General features: G+C 40.5%; 1 protein-coding gene across 1 annotated transcript in view; it reads left to right on the forward strand.

Moving 5' to 3' along the window:
- Window positions 1-20,303, forward strand: part of LRIG2 (leucine rich repeats and immunoglobulin like domains 2) — a 52,444-nt gene extending 32,141 nt beyond the window's left edge. The window contains exons 10-19 of the mRNA XM_072137626.1: window positions 3,962-4,033; window positions 5,251-5,319; window positions 5,728-5,891; window positions 6,799-7,119; window positions 7,994-8,275; window positions 8,894-9,343; window positions 10,909-11,058; window positions 11,347-11,496; window positions 12,205-12,453; window positions 13,232-20,303. Of these exons, the coding sequence (XP_071993727.1) occupies window positions 3,962-4,033; window positions 5,251-5,319; window positions 5,728-5,891; window positions 6,799-7,119; window positions 7,994-8,275; window positions 8,894-9,343; window positions 10,909-11,058; window positions 11,347-11,496; window positions 12,205-12,453; window positions 13,232-13,467 (2,143 nt within the window). The 3' untranslated portion in view covers window positions 13,468-20,303. The remainder of the gene's footprint in view (window positions 1-3,961; window positions 4,034-5,250; window positions 5,320-5,727; window positions 5,892-6,798; window positions 7,120-7,993; window positions 8,276-8,893; window positions 9,344-10,908; window positions 11,059-11,346; window positions 11,497-12,204; window positions 12,454-13,231) is intronic.
- The last annotated feature ends 5,126 nt before the right edge of the window (window positions 20,304-25,429 follow it).

Genomic DNA, 25,429 nt, shown 5'->3' on the forward strand with positions numbered 1-25,429 from the left:
TTTCCCGTCCCTTGCTCTTATTACACTTATTATTTCCCTTGGTGTCTGATTCTTGATTATTGATGCCACTCTTTCCATTGAGGTATAATAGCCCCCTATGGCCCTCCGCGTCTGTCCCCTCGCTACCCGGCTCGCTCTTTCCATGCATAGCAGCCTCAAACATTCCTGAGCCTGTGCCCATTGATTATTGTTATCTTCAGTTGGATCTGCCAAAAATCTTTTTTCGAGCTCCATTACCCTGGATTTGGCCTGCTGAAAATTTATATCCTTATTCTTTCTAAACCGCGTGATACAACCTCTAACCGACCCCCTTATGTATGCCTTCAGTGCATCCCAGCTTACACCCTCATCCTGCACGCACTTCCAATTTCCCAAAAAGGTTTTTATATCCTCCTCAATTTTTTTTTCACCCTTGACCAGTTCAAAAAGAAAGGGCTTTATTTTGTAGAATATAATCCCTGTGGTATCACTGTTCACCAGTGTAAACCACACCGGGGAGTGATCTGAAAGTCCCCTTGCCCCAATATTAATTTTTTCAATGCCACAATACCCTCTCTCATTTGTCAGTATTAAATCAATTCTAGACAGGGTGCTATGTGTCTTGGAGTAGCATGTGTAGCTACGTTTAGAAGGGAACCTCTCTCTCCAAACATCCCGAAGACCTATCTCCTTTAGGATTCTGCCAAATGAAGTTAATTGACTGCCTAAGCGGGTTGAGCCTTTCCTGTTTCTATCAATATTCTCATCCACAACTTTATTAAAGTCGCCCATCCAATATATTGGGGTATTATTGTATCTATTGATCTGGTTCCAGATGTCCAAGAGTAGATCCCCTGGAGCAGTAGGAGGGAGATAAACCCCTACCAACACTACCTCAAGTTCATCCAATAGACAGTGTAGTATAATATATCTGCCCTGGGGGTCCACTCTCAACATAAGTTCTCGGAAACCAGTGCGTTTATTAATCATTATACAGACTCCCCGTGCATATGATGAAAATGTAGAGTGGTAATAATGACTTAACCAAGCCTTCTTAATTTTTTGAGCGGATTCTTTCAGAAGATGAGTCTCCTGTAGACATACAACATCTGGTTGGTACGAGGAACAAAAATCAAACACTGCTTTATTTTTTAACCTATTATTCAATCCACGTACATTCCATGAAAAAATTTTAATCATAACATGCAGTCATCTTCCCTATCGGGTTTAGAGGTCACCAGTCGATTCCCACCCTCCCTTCCCCCTTCGAATGCCCAGGCCATACTATCCCTGAGCTCATCACAGAGCATATACCTCTGCTGAGGTTGAGCTACCTTGGGGCCGTGCCTCTTAGATCTTTAAGACCCTCTCTGCCCATTCGTTTGCTTCTATAGGGTTTTCAAAGAACAGGGATTTCTCTTCGTAAATAATTTTAAGTTTTGCCGGGTATATCAGGGAATACAAAATACCTTTTCCCCTCAGCCTCTTTTTAAGATCCACATAACTAGCCCTCTTTTTTTGAACTTCTTGGGGATAATCTGGGAAGATCATAATTGGGGCAGAGTTGTATTCCAACTTCCCCATTTTTCTCAGGCTTTTAAGTATGTTGTCCCGGTCCCTTGGTGAGAGAAGACGCACCAGAATACTCCTGGGAGGAGCACCAACAGCACGTGTCTTAAAGGGAACCCTGTGTGCTCTATCTACAAAAAATACCTTGGTGCGAATTTCGTCCGAGAATGTCTTCTCTAACCAATTAGATATGAAGCTCGTCGCATCTTCCCCTTCAGCCCCTTCCGGAAACCCTACTATTCTTAAGTTATTTCGTCTCGACCTATTTTCAAGGTCTAGAAGTTTTTGTTGAGCCAGTTTTTCTGCTTTTTCTAGTTCTTTCACCCTTCTTTGTATATTAACTGCTGAATCTTCGATTTTATTTATTCTACTTTCAGTTTCTTCCACTCTTCCACTGAGAGTATTTATTTCAGCCCCGATGGCATCTATTTTACTTTTCATATTTCCTATTTCCTTCAGCACTTCTCCTACTGCCAATGTACACTGCATAATCTGTGCAGAAATATCCTTAAGAGATAAACTTTCTCCACTTATTGGCAACTCTCCCGCCCCCCCTGCAACAGTTTCCTGTTCCGTCTCTAACTCAGGAGACCCGCCACCTTTGCCTTTTTCTTCTGACTTCTTTCCCTTTTCCTTTACTGATCCAGGGGAGTGCAAGAATTTATCTAGCTTCCCCTCTTTTGACTTCGCACCTGGGGAGAGCCCCCCTTCTGATAATCTGCTCTTCATCCCCGTTTTGTTCTGCCTCTTACTAGCCATTCTTCTTCCCTCCCTTTCTCCTTCCCCCCTTCTGGGGAGGTAACAAAGAGCTGGTATGCCCAGTACTCACTCCACCTACAATTTACATATGACCATATAATATGGGCGGTATACCATCAATTAGTTGTTTTAGCCCTCCTTTTACCAGCTCTCGGGCCAACCCCTTACATATATAGTTGACGGGTAATACCGCACGGTTCTTTTAAACTGCAAAGAACAACAGAGAAGAAAAGAAACAAACAAAACAAAAAACCAAAAAAAAAAAAAAAAAAAAAAAAAAAGCAGCCACAGAATAGACACATACGGCTCACTCAGGCCAACTTTGCCAGCATGGGGATGCTCCAATTTATACCCCAGCAATATAGGACATCACCAGCACAGGACACCGCTGGTCTGGAGCTGCCGCAAGACCTATGAACAGGCAACTGTCCCAGTTCAGAAAACACCGATTTTTGCTAATTAATTATATACGTAATCAATTATAAGAACTGAGTCGTCCCAGCACAGACATGCGACAGTTCAGATTAGGCGAGTCAAAATATTGCTTAGTTGCGTTAGTTACAAAGTCCAAGCATTCTTGAGCGATGATACATCAGTGCGAGTTCAGAGAAAAGCAAAAGTCAGATGGTTAGTTGGTTAGTTAGATACACAGTTCTGATCAAAAAGACGCATCCATACAAAGAGCCTCAAAGTTGGTTGATTTAGATATAAGGCCCGGGGTTATAGGAGCCAGACCATACACATACTAATAGAGTTAGTCGAGTTAGAGATAGCACCACCAGCAAGCAACAGGTCAGACTTCTGGATAATAGATGAAAGATGAAAAGGTAGATCAAGATCTTGCCAAGGTTAGTTCACTTAAGTATAGAGCCAGAAGTCAAAGGAACCAGTCTATACACATATTAATAGAGTTAGACAAATTGGCACCGCAGGAGGCAGCAGATCAGGCTTTTGGATAATAAACGAAAAATAGGTCAAGATCTTACCAGCCCCACACCAGACAGGGCATCCAGTCCTGGTTGTATTTGGAGGAAACAATCATCCCTGGCACGGTTCAGGAGTTTCAACAGGTAGCTGTGTTCACACACTATAGCACTGTGGCACGCTGGCTTGTCCTCGGCGATTCAGCTGAGTGAGGGGCACCCTGCATATACACATACATGGCACCCACCCACCCAGCCCACGAATCCAGTTATGACCCTGGACTGATTTCCAGCAGCAGCCTCCAACCGTAATCTCCAGTGAACAGGTTGAACAAGTTGAGGTATCCTCAGACTAGCCTCCTTACTGTGGGCTAGCAGCAGCATAAACCCACTCCAGCTATCATGGGCTGTGTGCGAGGCGGCTCACATATCTCCGGCATCAGCAGGCATCAACAGGTTACACCATCTCCACACGCGATCCAGGTGACCGCTGATAGCAGAGGGAGGCGGTGTTCCGGCCCGTGGATCGCTCTCCCCTCAGCGTCGCAGCTGCACGCGATCGCGTGCCGCCCGCGTCATGCTCCACCCCTGCAAAACATAAATTGGAATATTAAATGAGGGCTTCACTTATTTGCTGGTTTAAGTATGGAAAGTTTCTTTGGTCAATGTATTATGATGGGGGAATATTTATAGGAAATACTAATTTTTGCTCCCCCTCCCACCCCCCTCAGTATTTTGCAGGGAAACAAGATAAAATCCATCACAAAAAAGGCTTTTACTGGTCTGGATGCTCTGCAGCACCTGTAAGTATTTGCAGACTGTGCCATCATTTAGAATGCCATCACTCAGACATGCTCGAACTATATCTCCCAGAATGGTTTAGTCAGATCCTGGCTGTATTAGCAGGGTCATAAGCGATACTTATGGCATGTACAGTGCATTGAATTGCCGTTCCATGTTTAATTGTTATAGGGGGTTATTACATTTGACAGCAAGGTTCTTTTGACATTTACATGAGAATCTTTTTTTTATATCACCTGTAATAGAAAGCAGATGAAAATAATAAAATTCTTCTATTTGAGTTGGAACACCTAGTGTTATGATGTGTATTATACATCGGCATATAGAACAAGGTAATAAATCTGGGAGTCTTTCTTTCAAGGGAAGATGCAATGAATTAGTAAACTGACAATGTGAAATCGCTATTAATACACCAGTGTCACCTTCATCAAAACCCTATTACTTGGCCATGTACCTTTTGGTTTGTCCGTGTTTTGCTTGTATAGGAGGAGGGTTTGTAGACTTTTCATGCAAGATTATTGCTGTAGAAGTAGCACATCCACAACCCATACCAGTGCTGGTGTAGTGGTAAAATGACTGGCAAATTGTGTGGCACATCGTGCAGCATATCTCACTGAAGAAATTCTGTGACCTGAGTCCAGAGAAATCTTTGTTTCATTTATATGGATATTTTTCATTCTGGTGGACCATGAGCTTGGCCACATTCACTGAACCACATGTCCATGGCACTTCCCTTTTAATAAGGGACATGCAATCTACAAAAATGTGTAATAACCAAGCTATACAATTGCATAACACACAATAACCTAAGTAAGCTCTATCACCAGGATGAAGGATTGTAAACCAAGTACACTGACATACTAGTGTGCGCCCCCTCTGGCAGGATCCACTCCTTTCTAAGGTTCCTATGTTCTTATTTTTAAGAAAAAAGGCTTTACAAATCATGCAAATGAGCCTGAGGGGCTCCAGGCTCCATTAACCCCATGGAGCCCCTCAGACTCATTTGCATAATATAAAAGCCTTTTTTTGTAAAACTCAGGGCATGCGAAGCTAAAAAAAAAAAAAAAAAAAGCAGATCCTACAAGAGGGGGGACACACCAGTATGCCAATGTGCTTGGTTTGCAATCCTTCATCCTGGTGGTAGATGTCCTTTAACTTGTTTTATGGTTTTGACTTGATATAGATTTACAATTTTACCTTTGCTCATTTCCTTTCACAGTGACTTGAGCAATAATGGGGTTATGTCTTTGCAAGATGATGCCTTTGCTCATATTAAGCTCCAGGAGATGTAAGTATTACAGGTCATATTGTTTGATGTACTGTTTTCAGCCACTGTTATTTGCATGCAGTACATAGTCTGAATCCTCACATATCAGGTAAAGGCTTTTCTTTTTCTGGAAGGACTGTACAGGGAATATTTAGCAATGCGGACACAATAGAAGACATGACAAGTCACTTATTAAAACACATGAGCCATACACACGTCTCCAAATGCTGCATATCCTTTACATGTTCCTGGAATGGTTTCTCCTGCTGTGTTCTCTTTTGTACATTTTGTCCTTACATTTACCAAAAATGCTGCTCTTTCTGGTGGTTTGTTGATATTTTCCGCTTTTTGTACACCTGATGACATATAGACAGTGTAATCTCCCAATTTATCTCCTTTCTGATGACCTACTGTGTCAATCCTCTACAGAATCCTAAACACAAGCAATTTGCTGTGTGACTGTCAGCTAAAGTGGTTTCCCCAGTGGCTCACAGCCAGCGCTCTGCAGAATACAGTGAATGTTAGCTGTGCCCATCCTGATTGGCTGTCGGGGCGTCCTCTGCTCAGCGTGGATTCTGGAGATTTTATCTGTGGTTTGTATCCAATTTCATTCAGTTTAGATATTCCATTGCCCCACTTCTGTGACCTCAATAAAGGAAATGTATTCTGTGTATTGCTTACCTCATACTTCACATTTTAAGTTGATTTTTATCTCTTCAAAATAGGGCTGCAGGTGGTAAATTATTTATTTTTTTTTTTTTAGTTTTTTGTGTGTACTGTGATCTATATTTCTAAATGAGTGAGAATTAATTTCAGCTACAATGTATCTGCATACAGACAGTAAACCTTGTCTTCATATACAAAAGCGGGTAAAGTTGAATTTCTTTGTAAGAGTCATTTTCTTAATATATTTATATTGTTTGTCCTTGTGACAATTGGATTTTCAAAATTCGATGTGATCATCAGAATAAGGATTAACAAAATATCTTGACCCTTCTAAAAATGTATTGTGTTTCCACCGCTCAATGTCGAGTTTAAGTTTAAAAAAAAAAAAGCATTTAGAAGAAATAATGGTTTAAACTGTATTCCTTTAGCATTTATTTCAATAACTGGAAATAAATAAATGAATAAGCTTAAAGGGCTTTTCCATAAATATAAAAAAAAAGTGTGTTGTGTTCAGGGTGAAATAAAATAAAAATCCCATAGTTTACAGATTTGGCGCTAAATGTCTGAGGAAGTTACTCTTTGGATGCAGAGGTACTGGAGCAGGTTTAGTATTTGGTGTATCTTATATTGCCCTGGCTCTATTGGGGTTTTCCATATTACTGGGAAACCACTTTAATTGCTTGCTTATCAATACAAACTGAAAAGGGCTGAAATATGACTTCAGAGTGTCCCTCCACAGTCTAAGATATATACCTCATGTGATACACTAGCCCAGATATTAAACATGTGTATTCACATTTATGTAAAATATTATTTTTAATTTTATTTCTTTAGATAATTTTCCAAAACCACAAATCAAAGTTCACCCAGAAACAACGGTGGCACTGAAAGGGATGAATGTGACTCTCACGTGTGCTGCCTCCAGCAGCAGTGACTCTCCCATGTCTACAGCGTGGAGAAAAGATGGTGAAATCCTGTATGATTCAAAGGTGGAAACCTTCGCCAGGTTTCAGAAGCATGGGGCTGAGCTAGTGGAGTATACAACTGTTTTGCACCTCTTTAATGTAAATTTTACAGATGAAGGAAAATATCAATGTGTCATCACCAACCACTTTGGCTCCAATTATTCCAGTAAAGCTAAACTCACAGTTAATGGTAAGCATTGGGTTGAAATAATAGAAATGTATAATAGAATTGCTGTACAATATTGTGGTGGTGCTGTATGTGCAGCAGCAGGAATGGTGTGCATTGTAATTTCATACTCAAGGCTTTTGATTCATTACAAAATAATATATACTGTGAAAAAAATAGACATTTCTTTTGTAATTTAATGTGAAACTATTGCAGCGGAGGTCTTTGGTAATGAAATTCATCCTGCCAAGACTGATTTGTTATGGAAAAAGCTTGCCTTTTTATTTACTCAACTGCTTTCCAATGACTCATTGGAATCTGAATGACTGAAAGTAACTTGCCAATAGGAATCTGGCTGCAAGGTTTGCTATGACCCCAAGTCATTTGTCAGTAACAGTGTATAGGAAATTTTGATAAAAAAGTATGGTATCCTGCAGTTCTCACTCTGCCTACTAGGCTTACTAAGACTGACACTTGTTCATTCTCTCTTATTTATACTTCAAGCACACAAACTGTTTTGTCTGTGTGCCATCCATTCATTTTGCAGATGGTACAAGTACACATGAATATCTATAGCATCATGCACATGGTTGTGGTTTTCCATAGATCCGTGTCTGAGCAGTTTCTATTCCTGACCTTGTTTGCGGTTCGGAGAGTCTTTGCATATATACGCCTTGGCATTGGATTAAACACTCTGAACAGATAAGGTCCATTGAAAGCACATGTGTCTGCATTTAGCCTTGTACTGAGTACAAGGCTGAATCATGGATACACTCATGGATACTGGAAGGGGTTAAATTTAGTAGTAGAATTTGAATCGACCACAATTTTCTCTTAATGCCTTTTCTTTTCATTGACTTTTATGCTACATTTATTTCCTTGTCTTTTCTTTCTACAGAAATGCCTTCGTTTCTTAAAACCCCCATGGACCTGACAATCCGCACTGGTGCCATGGCACGTTTAGAGTGCGCAGCAGAAGGTCACCCACCTCCACAAATTGCATGGCAGAAAGATGGCGGAACAGATTTCCCTGCAGCCCGAGAGCGCCGCATGCATGTTATGCCAGAAGATGAGGTCCTGTTCATTGTAAATGTTAAAATCGAAGATATGGGGCTGTATAGCTGTACTGCACAGAATGCTGCCGGCAGTATATCTACCAATGTCACACTGACTGTATTAGGTAAAACTTTTCTTCATCTTGAATTTTGATGATTTTAGTCCATAGATCCTCTTCAAATAGATACAGGGGCAGATCGGGTCACATTGAATCATTAATGGATTTTTATAGCCTGAGAAGCATTCAGAATCTAAATTTAGTCTTGCAAGATGAAGGTCATAAGCCCTCCTATTTATAACTGCTTAATGGGCATTGCATGTAACCTAAATAATCCTCAGCAGCATGGACAGATTTTTTCTTTTTCTTTTTTAATGCACTCCTGCACTACATTCACCTTTGTTTTGGCTTTTATATGGTCACTTATTTCAGTTGGACATCCCATAAGTCTGATTTCAGTCCTGATGTATATAGCCACACTCAAGTACTTGTTGTTTTGAGAACAGGATCCCCATTCTCGTGAACGTTGAGGATCCCAGCAGTTTTAACCCTGGTTGAACCTGGTTGATCCTGCCAGTAGTATATGCTTGTTTTAAAGATTAAGCCATGCATGTCTAAGTACTGACTATTCTTTACAGTGAAACTGCGAATGGCTCATTAAATCAGTTATGGTTATGCAAGCCTTTTAACTGTCAATGCTGTTTTATATTAATGTGGTATGTACAATTTTTCTTTTTTTTTCAGAAACTCCTTCTTTTATAAGACCCCTGGAAGACAGAACAGTAGCTCGTGGGGAGACGGCTGTATTGCAGTGTATAGCTGGAGGTAGCCCAGCTCCCCGCCTAAACTGGACCAAGGACGATGGGCCATTAATGGTCACGGAAAGGCACTTCTTTGCTGCTGCAAATCAGCTTCTCATTATAGTTGATGCAGGCCCAGAGGATGCTGGGAAATACACATGCAGCATGTCTAATACCCTTGGGACTGAGCGCGGTCATATCAATTTGTATGTCTTGTCTTCACCCAACTGCGATTCCTCACAAACCATTATTGGCTTTGAGGAAGATGGCTGGACCACTGTTGGCATTGTCATCATTGTGGTTGTCTGCTGTGTAGTAGGGACGTCCTTGGTCTGGGTCATAGTTATATACCACATGAGGAGAAAGAGCGAAGATTACAGCATAACCAATACAGGTAAGTGTTCATCGAAGCAAGTCTATTGGTTAGAAACATCACATAAATGGCAATCTTTTTAAAGGGGTCCTCCAGTTCTCAGACTAAGCTGCTTTAATGTAACTTTGTGAAAAAATAATTAGTTGCTTGTCCTCTGGGGATTGGATTGCAGTTTTAGGGTGACATGTACCCTTTAAGAATTGTATTTTCTCATAAACGATATTTCATAAAGAAGAAAACAACAAATGACAAAACAAGAAGTTTGACTCTTCTCTGACTTTCATGTCTCAGACGGCTTCACCCCTATAAATTTTGTATGATGAGAAGAGGACGTTGATGAATTGAATTGTACAGCTAACCACAAAGCTTGCTGCCAGACAAGGCTTGGGAATACTCAAAAACATTATCTATAAAAGCAAAATCCAGATATTCACAATGTAGAAAAGTCTATCTTTTCATCTGCCTTGTGCCTTCCTCTTGTGGGAGCTTTTTAGTTTAATATGTTCGATTCATAGCCGCGAACATGCAGCAGCCATCTCCCAGAGGTCTCTCTTCTAGGTCACGGGGTGGGAACTGTTACATGGGTTTTATTGTTTGCTAAAAATAGGTTTTGACTGAATTATTCTATTCATAAACAGGAATTTTACCATTTTAACCACTTGGTACTGGCAGATTCCTAGAAAATGTCTTCTAATTTTGGTTTTGCTACTGATAACACTGATTTTTTTTCATTTATATATATATATTTTTTAAATTTAATTACAATAATTATTTGAGCATTTCCAGAGATATTGTTATTGATTTGTCACTTAGACATATTTATTGTGATTACCTACAGGAATTGTGCCTTATTGGTTGTCACATGATAATTTACTCGGCATCAGAAGAATTATCATAAGGGCTCATTCGGTTGTAACGTCAGTCTTCAGTCCTTACTGTTTCCATATACAGTTTTTCATATCAGTTGTTTTTAACATCCATAAAAAAAAGATGGTTTGATAATGTTTTATGCCCCGCCCAGTTTTTTCTGAACATTATTGAAAATAATGTACATGTATACTGACCTGTAGAAATCAATAGGTCAGTATTCCATCTGATGTCAAAAAACGCCTATCTGAATTAGCCCTATCTGACATGGATGCTTTAAAATGAGCTAGGGCTCAGAACAGAGGGGAAGGCTCATAAAAACAAGGTGCTATTATGCAGCAGCATCACAGGATCTGTACTCGTTCCCGTTCTGTTGACTCTTCATCCTGCATCCATACATGACCACTGCAGAAGTAAAACTACTTCCTAAAATCTACTTGGACTAGTGAGTAGTACTCTGACGGAGACTACCGGTATTGTTGTAGGCGTTGCTCTGTCTTCAGTATAATGTATAAATAGAGAGCTAGATGTAACTGATGGCACAGATTTGGCCTATTTCTGTATGAAGCTATCCCTTTCCTGGACATTTGTTTTAGCAGCCAAGGAGGTCTTTCTGGAATATTGTATAATAGTTGTATAAATAAGAATAAGTATATATTGCTAGCAATGTACATGGTTGGTTAAGTGTTTCTGACATGCTGTTTACTTTGTGTGTGCAGAGGATATGAATCTACCTGCTGACATCCCCAGCTACCTGTCTTCCCAAGGAACCCTGTCTGAGCCTCCAGAAGGGTATAGTAACTCTGAGGCTGGCAGCCATCAGCAGCTCATGCCTCCTGCCAGTGGCTGCGTACATAAGGGAACAGATGGTAAGTCCATGCTATGCCTGGTTTGTCAGGTTAATGTATACGAAACTGGATTTCCAGTGAAATGTATACGATTTTCTGTGGCTTTTGACTATCAAAGTGCCATTGAGAATGAATGGAATGTTTGTCCATTTGCCCCCAGCTGCTTCATTCATTTGATTGTTCAAGATATTCCCATGATCAGGTACTACCAGTGGTCGGGCCCAATCCCTATCCAGTGGACAATGTGCTGTGACTAGAATACATTAATAGGATTTTGTGTGCTAAGCTTTTCTTAAAATTTTCATTCAGGATTGTATGTTGATACTGGCAGTGAGGCTGATGCTGAAATCATGAATTCGCAGTATGCATCTAATCTGCAGAATGGTAGAATCCAGCAGTTGTATAGTCGTGGTAATGGCACACAGTCAGGAGACAGAATGGACAGCCTTCCTGTTGCAGGTAAGAAATTTTGTCTGTGAATGTAAAGATATTAGATCATTCTATTATAGGTGTATATTGTCAGTGTACAACAATAATGTATAGCAGTGGTGGCGAACCTACGGCACGGGTGCCAGAGGCTGCACTCAGAGCCCTTTTTGTGGGCACTTGGGCCATCACCCCAGAACACCAGACAGGACTCAAAGAATCTTTCTGCAGTTCCAAGCAACTTAAAAGATGCTGCTTTTAGTCATATATTAAAGTGATACTTCGCTACTTGGAAATGTAGGAAGAGGGAGAATGAGTAGACAGGGACGAATTATCTTTGCCCCTAAAAGGTTCGCCATCACTGATGTACAGGATGCCATTATCGGTAAAGTTCCCTTCTGGTCCCCTGCTGATGGCCTCAGTTGGTTTCTAGGGTTCACACTGGTGAGATGGCACTTTGTCCACAGTAATGTCACTGACCATGTTGTGACACTTGGTAAAAATAATTGCCACGAACATTGTCATTGTCTAGTGATGAGACATCATTGTAGATGATGTAGAGTAGCAAAGTAACACAGGTCCATTTATTACACTTTTCTATGTGTTTGCCAGAAAACCATTCTAATTAAACTTAACCTTTATCTCTAACCAAAATTGGAAATGTTAGTGCTTCATCTGTGTATATATGGGCACTATCTGCATCCTCTTTACCTGCTATATTGATAGTTTCTTAATTTTCAGGTGCTGGTCAGCTTATGATCTGTTCGGATTGTTACGACAACGCTAACATCTACTCAAGGACCAGGGATTTCTGTCCATATACGTACATTACAGAAGAGGACCCAATGGACCACACATTGTCTAATCTTATAGCCCCCATTCCAAAGGATACATTCCCACATCATTCACATGACATGACCACATCTGCTGCTGACATGTCTGCATTCTTCACCAGCTACGACGGGAAGGACTGTGCAAAGCCCAGCTGTGGTAAGTAACGTAGTCCTGTTCACATCTGGCCGGGGGAATATCATTATTTTATTTTGTTCTGGAAGAGATCATATTTCTGTCCTTTCATTCAACACTTCAGATTCATTGTTTTCTATTGATATGGTGGCTACAGCTGTGTATCCTGAATTGCCCTACATCTCTAGAGGCCATTACTCACAAAGTAAATACCATAAGTATCTATCAACTTGGGATGTTGAAATACTTTTGGGCTCTGGAGTTTACTTCTCCTTAAAATTGGATGCGTGGTGATAGAGGCGGCAGTTTATAGTTTTGTTTAAGAAAAAATTTTACTACTATATGGAGCAGTCTTCTTCTAGCTCCATAAACTCTTCTAGGATCCGCCTAGGAATAGGCCATAGATCAGTGCATGGCATATACCCAGAAGCTTGTTCTTGACCCACTGCGCCTGTTGACGTGTTAGAAATCTTTAAATTGGCAGATATTTTATATCTCAAGCTTGCGGATGGGGTTTTGCAGCCGCATTTACATGCAAATGCCAAATTTCCTCTGACTTTAGTATGAATGAGTGAATCCTCATGTGGATGTGCACAAAAGAAGAATCTGCTTTGAATAGTTTTTTTGCAGAAATAGGATCTGTGGACATAACCTCATCCTTGATGCTCTTGGTTAATCATGTCCCTCTGTTTGTAGTCTTTGTATAATATTTCTACACCCGCTTGAAATATGTGAATGAAGAATATTACAAAATAGGGAATTTCTTCTTTATGTTTTATTGACTAGTCTTTTGTGCTTTCAGATTCCTTTCCCTGTCCATCTTGGAGTATAAAAAAAGACGACAACCTTCCAGCAGCTTCCCCTCACTTCTGCCATCATTCTGCACCAGTCCGTGACAATAGCATGCTCAGGAAGGAAATGGTCTCTTCAGTCAAGGAGGAAGAGCGCCCCCTACCCAGACCTTGCACAAGGTCATGTGACCAGGACTATGACTTGGGCAGGACTCTTAATATTGGAGACTACAAGGAGACAACTTAATGAAACCAAAGGAACCTTCAAGTCAACTGACTTTGTATTGACTACCTCATTATTAAATCAATGGCCAAAAAGTGCTACAATGGGTTTGTTTACAAACACATCATGTGGACCAATGCAAAAATCCTCTGCGCCAGACAGCAGGGGGATTAACACTATGTAGCTTGGACCCGTCGTCATTGAAGCACTTCTACATTTTGCGTCAGGACAAGTTGAGTGCCGGTTATTTCAGAAGAAATGGAAGATTACATGGCATCCTAACATCTGTATAAACTTAATAGCAAACAGGTTTTTCCAAGTTATCTTGTAACTGTGGCAGATTGCATCTTTGTGAATACACAGAGGCAAGCATGTACCCGTTACTCAGCAATCCGCCTCTATACGGGGTACACTTCCAAATACAATGTACTGTAATTGTCATAAATGCCTTAGAGCATTATATGTGTGAACGATGAAGCGGAAGAAGAAGATCGAGATATTCCAAGCAGCCACCACCCATGAAGTAAGATATTCTAGGGGGCTTTATGGAAATGGCAACCAGTTCATTGCTTCTACATTGAGTTAACAATCTGCATGCCGTGTCTACAAGTGGAGTATCCAACCAGTCCTTTCTGCTTTAGCTTCATCACCAGGGATTGCAGTTCTTATCGATAATGTTGGGAAGTGTTTCGGTTGGCAGGAAATGATGCCACTCATATTACACAAAACCCACACCACCTCCTTCAGGAAGATGTATCAATGCTTTAGTTATCTGCCACTACAAAAAGGCTGAATAGAGAAGATTTCCTCCTACAGAAATGTATTCTGTTCATTTTAATTCCCTTCATCTCTATCAACTCGCTGTTTGTTGTTCTATGTGGACTGTAATGTTGTGAGTTGTCCCTATGCTTCCAGAATTCTTGTCATTTTTACTTATTGGTTATGAATGTTTAAGGACCTGTTCCCCTATGTGCATGTTTTACCATCGGCTGCATTATATAACTCTCTGCTGTGCGCATAGAGATATATCTATATCTATCACAAGCAGATTGTATGTTGTCCTACATTCTTGGTATGTACATGTGGTTTCATGTATGAAACGGTTATTTTTTTAGTGTTATAAACCATATATTATTAGTGACCACCAAAGCTTGTAGAACCATGGGAATACAGCTTGAACGGTGGGTTTTTATTCCAGAAAAAAACTCTTAAGCACTTTTCAACTTTTTTTTTTTTAATTTTTTTAATTTTTTTTTTTGTGTGTGTGTTCCAGATGCTAAAATGGATACACTTTTATAGCAACTACATTTAGAAAATAAAGTGGAAAATAGCCCTCTTTCAAGTCCTCCTTCTGAATCCTATTTTTTATTGCAGAAATAACTATAACATGTATATATAGATGTCCAAGAAGATGAGCCATTTCCCTTAATAAGTTACTAGAATAACCTATGTAATATATTATCAGAGAAAAGTGCCTCATGCTCCTTTTACTTGACCCTGTTTGTATTATGTCCCTTTCAATCTTTCTACAAGCTTTGAGACTTCAATAATACTGTCTCTAAAAAGAAACCCAGTAAACACATTTTTGCTGACACAGTCGCCATCTGAATGTGCCATAGGAGCTCGGATTCATTGAACTATTAAAGGAAACTGTCACCATACTAACACCCCACAAGCCCACAGTACTTTCTTCTGTAGTATGTATGTCCTCTGGAGGAGTATATTTCTAGGTTGCCGCATGAATGGAAAATCCTCTTTTGTAGGATGCAGGTATGTTGCCCCGCCTTTTGCAGTCAGTTTGCTCTGCCCACTCCATGCATCCCCCACCCCAGCCCTACTCCCCTAATTGCGGGTAACTTGAGAATGAAGTTGCAATTAGGAGGCAGAGGTGGGGTTGCCTGACTGCAGGAGGTGGGGTTGCCTGACTGCAGGAGGTGGGGTTGCCTGACTGCAGGAGGTGGGGTTGCCTGACTGCAGGAGGTGGGGTTGCCTGACTGCAGGAGGTGGGGTTGCCTGACTGCAGGAGGTGGGGTTGCCTGACTGCAGGAGGTGGGGTTGCCTGACTGCAGGAGGTGGGGTTGCCTGACTGCAGGAGGTGGGGTTGCCTGACTGCAGGAGGTGGGGTTGCCTGACTGCAGGAGGTGGGGTTGCCTGACTGCAGGAGGTGGGGTTGCCTGACTGCAGGAGGTGGGGTTGCCTGACTGCAGGAGGTGGGGTTGCCTGACTGCAGGAGGTGGGGTTGCCTGACTGCAGGAGGTGGGGTTGCCTGACTGCAGGAGGCTATAAGATGAATTTTCATTCATGCTGCAACTTAGAAATATGCTAAAAAGACCTTGTTTGTGGCGTTGGGAGGGGGGGGGGGAATAGTGCGGGATGGGTTCGCTTTAAGCGTGCAGGATGTGGGCCCCAATGCTCACTTACCAACTTCAATGTAATCGAGGGAATTCTAAGGTCTACACGTTTAGAGGTTTTTCTAGAGATGAAATCTGTGGTTTGACTTTGAAAATGTATTACCAATTTTATCTTTTTACTAAAAGTGAATAGTAAACCATCATTTTTATTCCTAATTAGTTTCATATCTATCCACAAAAATGGGGGCTGCAATCTTGGCTGAGCTCTAGTAACAGCATTTGGTGATATTACTGCAGAGGTAGAGATAATCTGTGACATCTATTGTCTCTAGTGGATGCAATGGAAATGTGATCTTCTATTGTAATCCTGTCTATCATTGGCCACTTCCCAGAGTGAGAATTGCACGATATGGCCCCTTTTTTTAATTACATAAAGATGGAGACCTTTTTCAAAAAAGTCAAAATACATTTAACATTAAAAACCTGTTTTGAATAATAGGTTAGTTTCTGGTGATACAATCCCTTCTTTTTTACAGTGTGTGTGGTGGTCCTCACTCCTCAGCCAGCTTTATTAGAAGGATCTTGAGGAGATAGAGGTGTCTTCCAAATGCCATATTATCAAGCAGTGTTGCTTTACCAGAAATCCTTATACTGTGCATGTATTGGTACATGCCTACAAAATTCCCTAACATTGAGGAAGCAAGTCAGTGACTGGTGATAGTACTGGTTATAAGACGGCTGTATGCACTGAACATCATATATATGACTTTCAGAATCCTCTGACTTGAGTTACTCATTACTATTTGCTGCTCTTACTTCACATATGCTTTCTGTAACCCACATGGCAGTTTTTAATGCATGTTTATGTTCTGTATTCGCAATCCCTTTATTCTGTATAGATTTAGCTATTGTTAACATCACTAATCCTACTCACGGCTTACATCCATAGTTAAGGGATATGTGTAACTGCTATACATGGTGAGATAGACCTATCGTCGTATATCTCTTCATTCTATAAACATTTTGTTTTTGGAGCAAAATCAATGTTACATCACTGTGCAGTGTAACTTTGTGCTGTTGTCTTGGTTACAGGCTATAAACATACCTTGTTTCAGCAGCCTTTTCTTTTCTTCAATCTGCCTCATTTTGTTTTGTCCATAGTCTAACAAGAATATGGGACAGATGGAAGGTTTAGTAACACTAGTCATCTGACTGACCACGATGTCTCTCTTTTGGAGACTTTGCCAATTGAGGCTGCCTTGCAGGCGTGTGGAGACTTGCAGCCATTGATGCCCCACTGAGGGATTCTGGAAAATATGCTATTATGTTTTCCAGGATGGTATAAGGAAAACATTGCCTCTTAGCTACATTGTAAGCCAGCAACCTTACTATCAAGCATGACTTTCAGGAAGCCTAATAACGTGAACTATATTTTACTGACTGTATTTGAGCAGAGCACCGCTGAGTAGTACGCCAAACCTAACATCCACTTTTCCATTTTCCTCCAGCCTACCTCTGCTTTGTTTTTTATTGCTTGGATAGTACCGTGCACCTTTTCTCTCTGAGTTTAACATGTGATTTAAAAGCCAAATGACATCTATTCCATAAAGAACATATTCCCAACTGTTGACAGCGCTGTTTCTGTTGGGAAACTGTTCCATTTGGAAAAAAAAATACTGGTTTGGCTTTTTATCTTGTATCATGTCATTAGGCTTCCTGAAAGTCATGTGTGATAAGGGAGCTGCGCTACAAGGTAGCTAAGAGCTAAGTTTTTCTTATCCCATCCTGGAAAATGTGTTTTAATATTCAACACATTTTGTCTGTAGTCTGTTACCATGGAGACCTAGAACTACAAAGTCTAAATGAGCAGAGGAGTTTTTTTTTTCTTTTGAATCAAGACTTTTTTTGCTTGTTTGTTACAATTTGCATACATTTTCCATAAATGATAGATTTTTTGCCATAAGACACTTTTGTAATATAATATCACAAACCCTTTAAACTTTCTAAGCTCAATGTAAACAGTCAGAGATTGGAAATGGCAAGGACCATGCTGCAGAATCCTTTCCTGCCAATGCATTTTAATTTCTGCTATATTTATTGGGGTTTCTAATGTATTTTTTTCCCCTACCTTCCAGTTTTTCAGCATTACAAGAATTTTATTTAATATCCATGCACTAAAATTCCACTCCTTCTATTTTACCGAACAGGACAACCAAAGATTAAAAGCTATAGTGCTTGTTATATATGTAAATATACCTTGGATAATGAGATATTTTTGTACACATTGCACATGCTTGTTAGGTTTTTTTTTTGTTTTTTTTTTTTAATATGCCAAAATGGTTATATTATGATGATAATCAAGTAGCGTTAGCCTTCCATGAAAGCAGATCTGTGCTGGTGAACTGTAGATCTAAATGTATTTCAGTCTTACTGCCACAATACTAAGCTCCAAAATAGCTCTTTAATGGTTAATCTTCCATGAAATGAATACACATAAATTGTTTAGAGATGGCAAAGGACAAAGGCTCTTTTATGGCCTCAGCAGAATATTGGGAATGGTGATGAATAGCTGAGATGAGTATGTAGCCACTTGCCCTGATGCCTTTTATATTGCACCTTTTTTTTTGGATGAGGTGGCTAAGGTAATATGTGCTGCTACAATGAATTTATATGGCTTCCGGCAGAAGTGGAACTTTTTACGACTGGCTGTGTGTTGCGTGATATCTGCAAATGTAAGCTATGACCTTCAGAATGAAAAGCCGCTTTCTAGGCATCTACCATAAAACTCTGCACTGCTTTAGAGGTTGAATATGAAATATGCTACACTTGCAAAATCTGTGACTGTAACGTCGACCAAAAATCCAGTGAATTATAAAGGTTGATGGCATTGATGCTTCTAAGTAATGTGCAGTGACTGTCATCTGCATCCGCTCCATGTATCTCTGCACTAGAGGTGTATTATCTTTAGTGCATTATAACAAAATGACCGTGGCATATGGGACCCTCAGCCTTTCGAGATGATAAAGCTTATGTGACAATCTGAGAAAATTGTGACTGCTTTTTATAATGTGACAATCTCTAGTAGGTTTTGTTGGCTAATAGCCTTTATCATAAATGCTGGTTATGTATTTGTGTGTTGTTTTAAGTTCAATAAAATCATTGGATTTGTGGTAACTTTGGACAAAATATGAAACCTTTAACTTGAAGCAACATCCATGAGCTTGTGTTTCCGTTTTACCTGCCGTCATTCTCGCAATACCTTATTGTATGCCAGCTGGTTATCGATCATACCCGTATTGGGTATGATACCAAAGCTGTACCTGCATGGTCTGCTCTGCTTGGTAGCCATAGCCTTGAAGGGGTTGGCCACTTATGAATTAATCTCTTCTATTAGACATGTCTCTGAATCTATATGTACTTGTCTTTGTTTTCTTTGGAAACTACAGCCTTTCTCTGTTCATAGTATGCCTCCCTTTGCATACACACACAGCAGCGGTCTCTGCTCAGTGTCATTCATGTGATGTCCCCCTCTCTATCTACTCGCACACTTCCACACTGACTGAGACTGGGGGAGAGAGATGTAAAGAAAGAAGCATGGAGAGCCTGCACCCAGTACTATAGTAAGTAGCAAGACTGCTGAATCACATGATGAACATTCAGGTATCATCTTTAAGAAGGTAAAGGCACATGGACAACTTGTGTAAAATAGTGGCCAACCCCTTTAACCACACTGACCAGGTAATTACAGTGGGATGCATCTAAGATGACATCACCGCCCAGGTAAGGAAAACTTGTTACATGGATACGGCCGGATCTTTCATTTCTGCCCAGAGTTCTTTTTTTTAATCTTCAGATTAAGACCCACACTAGGTCCTTAAAACATTCCCAACTGACAGACACCCACAACTGTGTAACATCCTGTATTCCTTTATACCTCTGAAGAGAAGGAAGTTGGATCTGATGCGTATATTACCTGCTTGTAATAATTGTATACACTCCTAAGCCAGAAAGGTTCTAAAACTATTTTATTTGCCCTGTGTTTTGTACATAATAAATTTACTGGAAAAATGTTTCATATCCTTCATCTTTTTGTATTGCCAAAGTTTTAGTTAAAGGGTTTGTACCTCACATTATTCCTTTGCCATAAGGGCATTCTAAACGTGGCAATGGAGGACAGTATGGAGTATGTACCTTTGGTGCTTTTCTTGGTTTCTCTTTTGCAGTCCCACTCAGAATGTGGTACGTTAACCCTTTTAAGAATGCCACGTAATATGATTTATCTGCAGAGGCTGAATCCTCTTAATAGACCCTCATATGGTCTAATGTTTGGTGAAAGCTAGATGTTGATCATAATCTGCTTATCTGTGAGGCTTGCAGCACAGATCATTGCATGTCATTTTCAACTGTGGTGGGGTTAACAGGGGAAAGCTATATTCTTGTAACTCAATGATTAGAAGCTAATGTTCTGGTACTGTTATGTATTCACACAATATAATCTGTTCGAAAACATCTTGTGTGTGTCTGGTTTTCTTTGAATAATTTAAGACCCTATACTGAAGCCTTTGGGTGGTGGCAGCAAAATCTCTTTCAGTGCCAAGTGTATCCAGTGTACAAGTACATGGAGATAGAATAACACATAAATTTTACATTGCACTTGGCAAAAGTATCTCATTATCTGTAGAAAAACTCAGATACAAGTATACTGTTGGGCGATGTGGTGTTGGTATGCTGTTCGGCTTATATGGCAGGGATGTCATGCTGGTGTTTTTATTCTCTCCTTGGACCTAACAAAGGACAGTATTAATAGTAAATTACTATACGTTACTGATGGAACCTAAACTGTAAAGAAATGCAGTAAATAATATCAGATGTATTGATCTTAAGATTCAAAGAAAGTTCTGTATGGCTGTAAGTGGTTGTCACTTGTGAACATCCACTACTTCCAACTCTGTTTATTTTTTATAAAAAGAAATAAATAACTGGTGAGTACTGCCATTGTACAATAAAGGGGTTATTAAAGTTGGCCAGCTGCTCTTTTCATCTCTGGCGCCGACTGACGGACCCCCGTTCTTCTAACCAGTGGGGGTCCCATCACGGAGACCCCCACCAATCTGCAAGTTGGCTCTTATCCTGTGGAAAAAATGGGTAAAAAAAACACGCTGTGAAAGAGTTAAAGGGAACCTGTCACCAGGAAGATTTTTATCTTGGCAACAGGTTCCAATAGCCTATGCCACACCTGGGCATTGTACGGCCCTGGGGACAATTCCAGCCCTCTAATTAGCTTTGACCGGCCCACATGAGATTGTTGAAAAAGTTGAGCCTTCCCAAAAAATGTGTATGTGTACTCTAGATAATCTGTACTGACAATTTTATGAAGCACTAACTGTAGGTCCCGTCGTTGCCCGGGATAGTAAGTAACTGCTCTTGGCTACAACAAAATAGAATAGATTAAAAAAAGTTATATGTATCTATATATTGTCACTGACTGTCTCTTTTTTGACAGTCTCTTCCAGTGACTGTCTGTCTCTGACTGTCATTTTGTCTATGAGGAGATTTATCAGAAGTATCTGAGAGCAGAACTGCTCTAGTCACTGGAATAAGTGTGTCAGAGACAGTTGTTGCCTTGACTCAGGGAACATCTTGGTTTGCTTTTAGCTTTGAGCTGAAATTTTCACCCCGCACTTTCCAAAACCCACTTTTTGATAGGTTACTGTAGGCAATGAGTATAAGACAGATTAGGTGTAATCACTTTGGATATGCAGAGAAAAAGGGAGGGGGACAGAGAGAAATAGCGCTACCTAGTGCGAGATTATCCTTTTATCCTTGGTTAGTTCCGGGGTGCTCTTCAGTAAGAGGTGCTCTTGGGTGAGATTAGGTACTCACCTTTGCTGGTTGTGCTAGAGACAGGCACAACGCTGGGTCAGGGCGTATAGCAAATGGGCTGGAGGGTAGGTCACTGGTTGTGCCACCCTATGTGTAAAAATGGGACATCAGAAAGGTGCTGGTCATCAGGGGTAAAAGGTTTCCTTTTATTCAGAGATTAGGTGTGAGGTAAGGTGATAACCACCATATACAGGAGCCATTGTCTGGCTGTGGCAGTAAGCAACCAATCACAGCTCAGCTTCTATTCTGCCACAGGTCATTGACATGAGCTCTGAGCTGTTATTGCTTACGATTGGCAATGAGTATAATACAGCTTATTTATGATGTAAGATGTGAAGTAATGTGTGAGGTAATATGAGATATGATAACCAGCAAATACAGGAGCCATTGTTTGTTGTGGCAAGCAATCACAGCTCAGTTTCTATTCTGCCACAGGTCATTGATTCGAGCGCTGAGCTGTTATTGGTTACTATAGGCAATGAGTATTATTCAGCTTATGTGTGAGGTAATATGAGGTATTATGATCACCACAATATACAGCCAATATAATAGCCATTGTCTGCTGCTGTTGCAGTGGGAAGCTGAGCCGTGATTGGTTGCTGTTTTGCCACAGGTCACTAATTTGAGCTTTGATAGATTACTATAGGCAATGAATATAATACAGCTTAGGCTGTGTTAACACGTTGTGTTTTGTTTGCATTAACACGTGTATTTTCAAACGCTTCACAACAGCTGAGAAGAGATTTGCCTAATTACATTGTCAAAATTGCATTTATATAATGCGTTGTTAACACACATGCTAACAAAGTGTTAACATGTGTTCATTTATTGTTAACACACACATTTTGTAAACACAATATTGACATCAATGTAATTAGGCAAATCTCCTCTTCTCAACTGTTGTGATGCATTAACGCAAACAAAATGCCACGTATGAACGCAGTCTTAGGTGTGAGGAAAGATGTGAATCAATATGTGAAGTAATATGTGAGGTAATATGATAATCACAATATACAGGAGCCATTGTTTGCTGTGGCAATAAGCAACCAATCACAGCTCAATTTCTATTTTCATTAACATGAGCTTTGATTAGTTACTATAGGCAAATAGTATAATACAGCGGGGATAGTGAGACCGGCAGGGAGAGTGAGTGAGAGACAGATATGGAAAGTGAGTGACAGAGGCATACAGGGAGAGTGGGTGAGTGACAGAGAGACAGAAGGGTAGAGTTAGTGAGAGAGTGCGTGACAGAGAGACAGACAGGAAGAGACAATGAGAGGCAGGGAGAGACACATGTGTCTTATTCTCATTGCCTATAGTAACCAATCACAGTTCAGAGCTCATATTAATGACCTGTGGCAGAACAGCAACCAATCACGTCTCGGCTTCCAACTACCACAGCAGCAACAGGCAATGGCTCCTGTATATGGTGGGTAATAAGTGGATTTTGCAAAGCGTGGGGAGAAAATTCTTGCTCAAAACCCTAGTCTAAGACGTTCCGAGTTCCACAGAGAGTGGCTGTGCAAAATTTGGTGATTGTAAACGTGACGGTGCAGATTCCTTTAGCGGACATACATACATACATACATACAATCAGCTTTATAAATTAGGTTCTCTCATTATATACTGTATAAATGTGTAAAAATGAGTTTTCATGTATGTCTGGGCCCATTGCAACCGTTTCTGCTTGTGAGCACTGGTTAGGGGTGGCTGAATAGTAGATTTGTGCAAGTCTTTGAAGGATCCTACACCTTGAGGTTCGCAGGACTCCAGAGGCACCAGCAGCTTCAAATATCTATTTGCTGGTTTGTAGTGGCATTTTAGCAGCTGCTCTCTTACAGTAATACTGCAAATACAAATGACCATTTTCAGTTCTTTACAACCTATAAAATATTTTGAAACTCTGCTGTGCTTAATGATTTGGAACTCTGCATTTAATTGTTTTTTAATTTTGAAGAATATACTGTTATTTTTGGGAAGTTTGTTCAATAAAATTCGATTTCTACTCTAATGGGTGATAACTATTATTGTACAGGCAGTCCCTGGGTTACATACAAGATAGGGTCTGTAGGTTTGTTCTTAAGTAGAATTTGTATGCAAGTCGGAACTGTATACTTTATAATTGTAAACCCAGCCAAAAAATTTTCGGTGTCTGTCACAATTGTATTTTTAAAATCTTAGGTTGTCATAAGAACCAGGATTAACACTAAAGCTTCATTGAAGACATAATTTATAACTGTTATAGCTGTGTATTGTAGCCTAGGACCAAAGTACAGTAAATTACCAAAATCCAGAGGTCCGTTTGTAACTAGGGGTCGTCTGTAAGTCGAGTGTTCTTAAGTAGGGGACCGCCTGTACTGACTAATTTGTATCGACCATTTAAGAAAATCAGACAAATATAATTTGCATAATTTGGAATGTGGTGTAAATTTCTCTGTATCAGGGCACCGTATATATCGCACTGTTTTTGGCAGACTGTATGAATGTCTGTGTGTGTATATACACTCACCGGCCACTTTATTAGGTACACCATGCTAGTAACGGGTTGGACCCCCTTTTGCCTTCAGAACCTCAATTCTTTGTGGCATAGATTCAACAAGGTGCTGGAAGCATTCCTCAGAGATTTTGGTCCATATTGACATGATGGCATCACACAGTTGCCGCAGATTTGTCGGCTGCACATCCATGATACGAATCTCCCGTTCAACCAGATCCCAAAGATGCTCTATTGGATTGAGATCTGGTGACTGTGGAGGCCATTTGAGTACAGTGAACTCATTGTCATGTTCAAGAAACCAGTCTGAGATGATTCCAGCTTTATGACATGGCGCATTATCCTGCTGATAGTAGCCATCAGATGTTGGGTACATTGTGGCACCCGGCACTGAAAGGAGTGGCACCCGGTGTGGTCTTCTGCTGCTGTACCCCATCTGCCTCAAAGTTCGACGTACTGTGCGTTCAGAGATGCTCTTCTGTCTACCTTGGTTGTAACGGGTGGCGATTTGAGTCACTTTTGCCTTTTTATCACCTGGAACCAGTCTGCCCATTCTCCTCTGACCTCTGGCATCAACAAGGCATTTCCGCCCACAGAACTGCCGCTCACTGGATGTTTTTTCATTTTCGGACCATTCTCTGTAAACCCTAGAGATGGTTGTGCGTGAAAATCCCAGTAGATCAGCAATTTCTGAAATACTCCGACCCGCCCTTCTGGCACCAACAACCATGCCACGTTCAAAGGCACTCAAATCACCTTTCTTCCCCATACTGATGCTCGGCTTGAACTGCAGGAGATTGTCTTGACCATGTCTGCATGCCTAAATGCACTGAGTTGCCGCCATGTGATTGGCTGATTAGAAATTAAGTGTTAACGAGCAGTTGGACAGGTGTACCTAATAAAGTGGCCGGTGACTGTATATGTATGTCCAAAATTGTTGGTACACCTCATTTTAATCAAAGAAAAACCCACATGGTTACAGAAATAACGTGCCTGGACAGAATTGATGGTATCCCTGAGGTTGCATTCACACGTGGAGTTTTGGATGCATCGAAACGCGTGTCAGTACGCAACGTATTTTTTAATGTTGCAATGTGTTGGGCTACTTTGGAAGCATTTTTCTTCATTGCTTTCAGTGTAAGCAGACATGAAAATGTTTACACCGCAGCTTACACTTGCAGCATAGAAGAAAAACACTTCCAAAGTAGCCAAATGCATTGTAAATAGGCATGCATTCTAATATACACGTTCTGACGCA

This window comes from Engystomops pustulosus, chromosome 2 (genome assembly GCF_040894005.1).
Source record: "Engystomops pustulosus chromosome 2, aEngPut4.maternal, whole genome shotgun sequence".
NCBI classification, from domain to species: domain Eukaryota; kingdom Metazoa; phylum Chordata; class Amphibia; order Anura; family Leptodactylidae; genus Engystomops; species Engystomops pustulosus.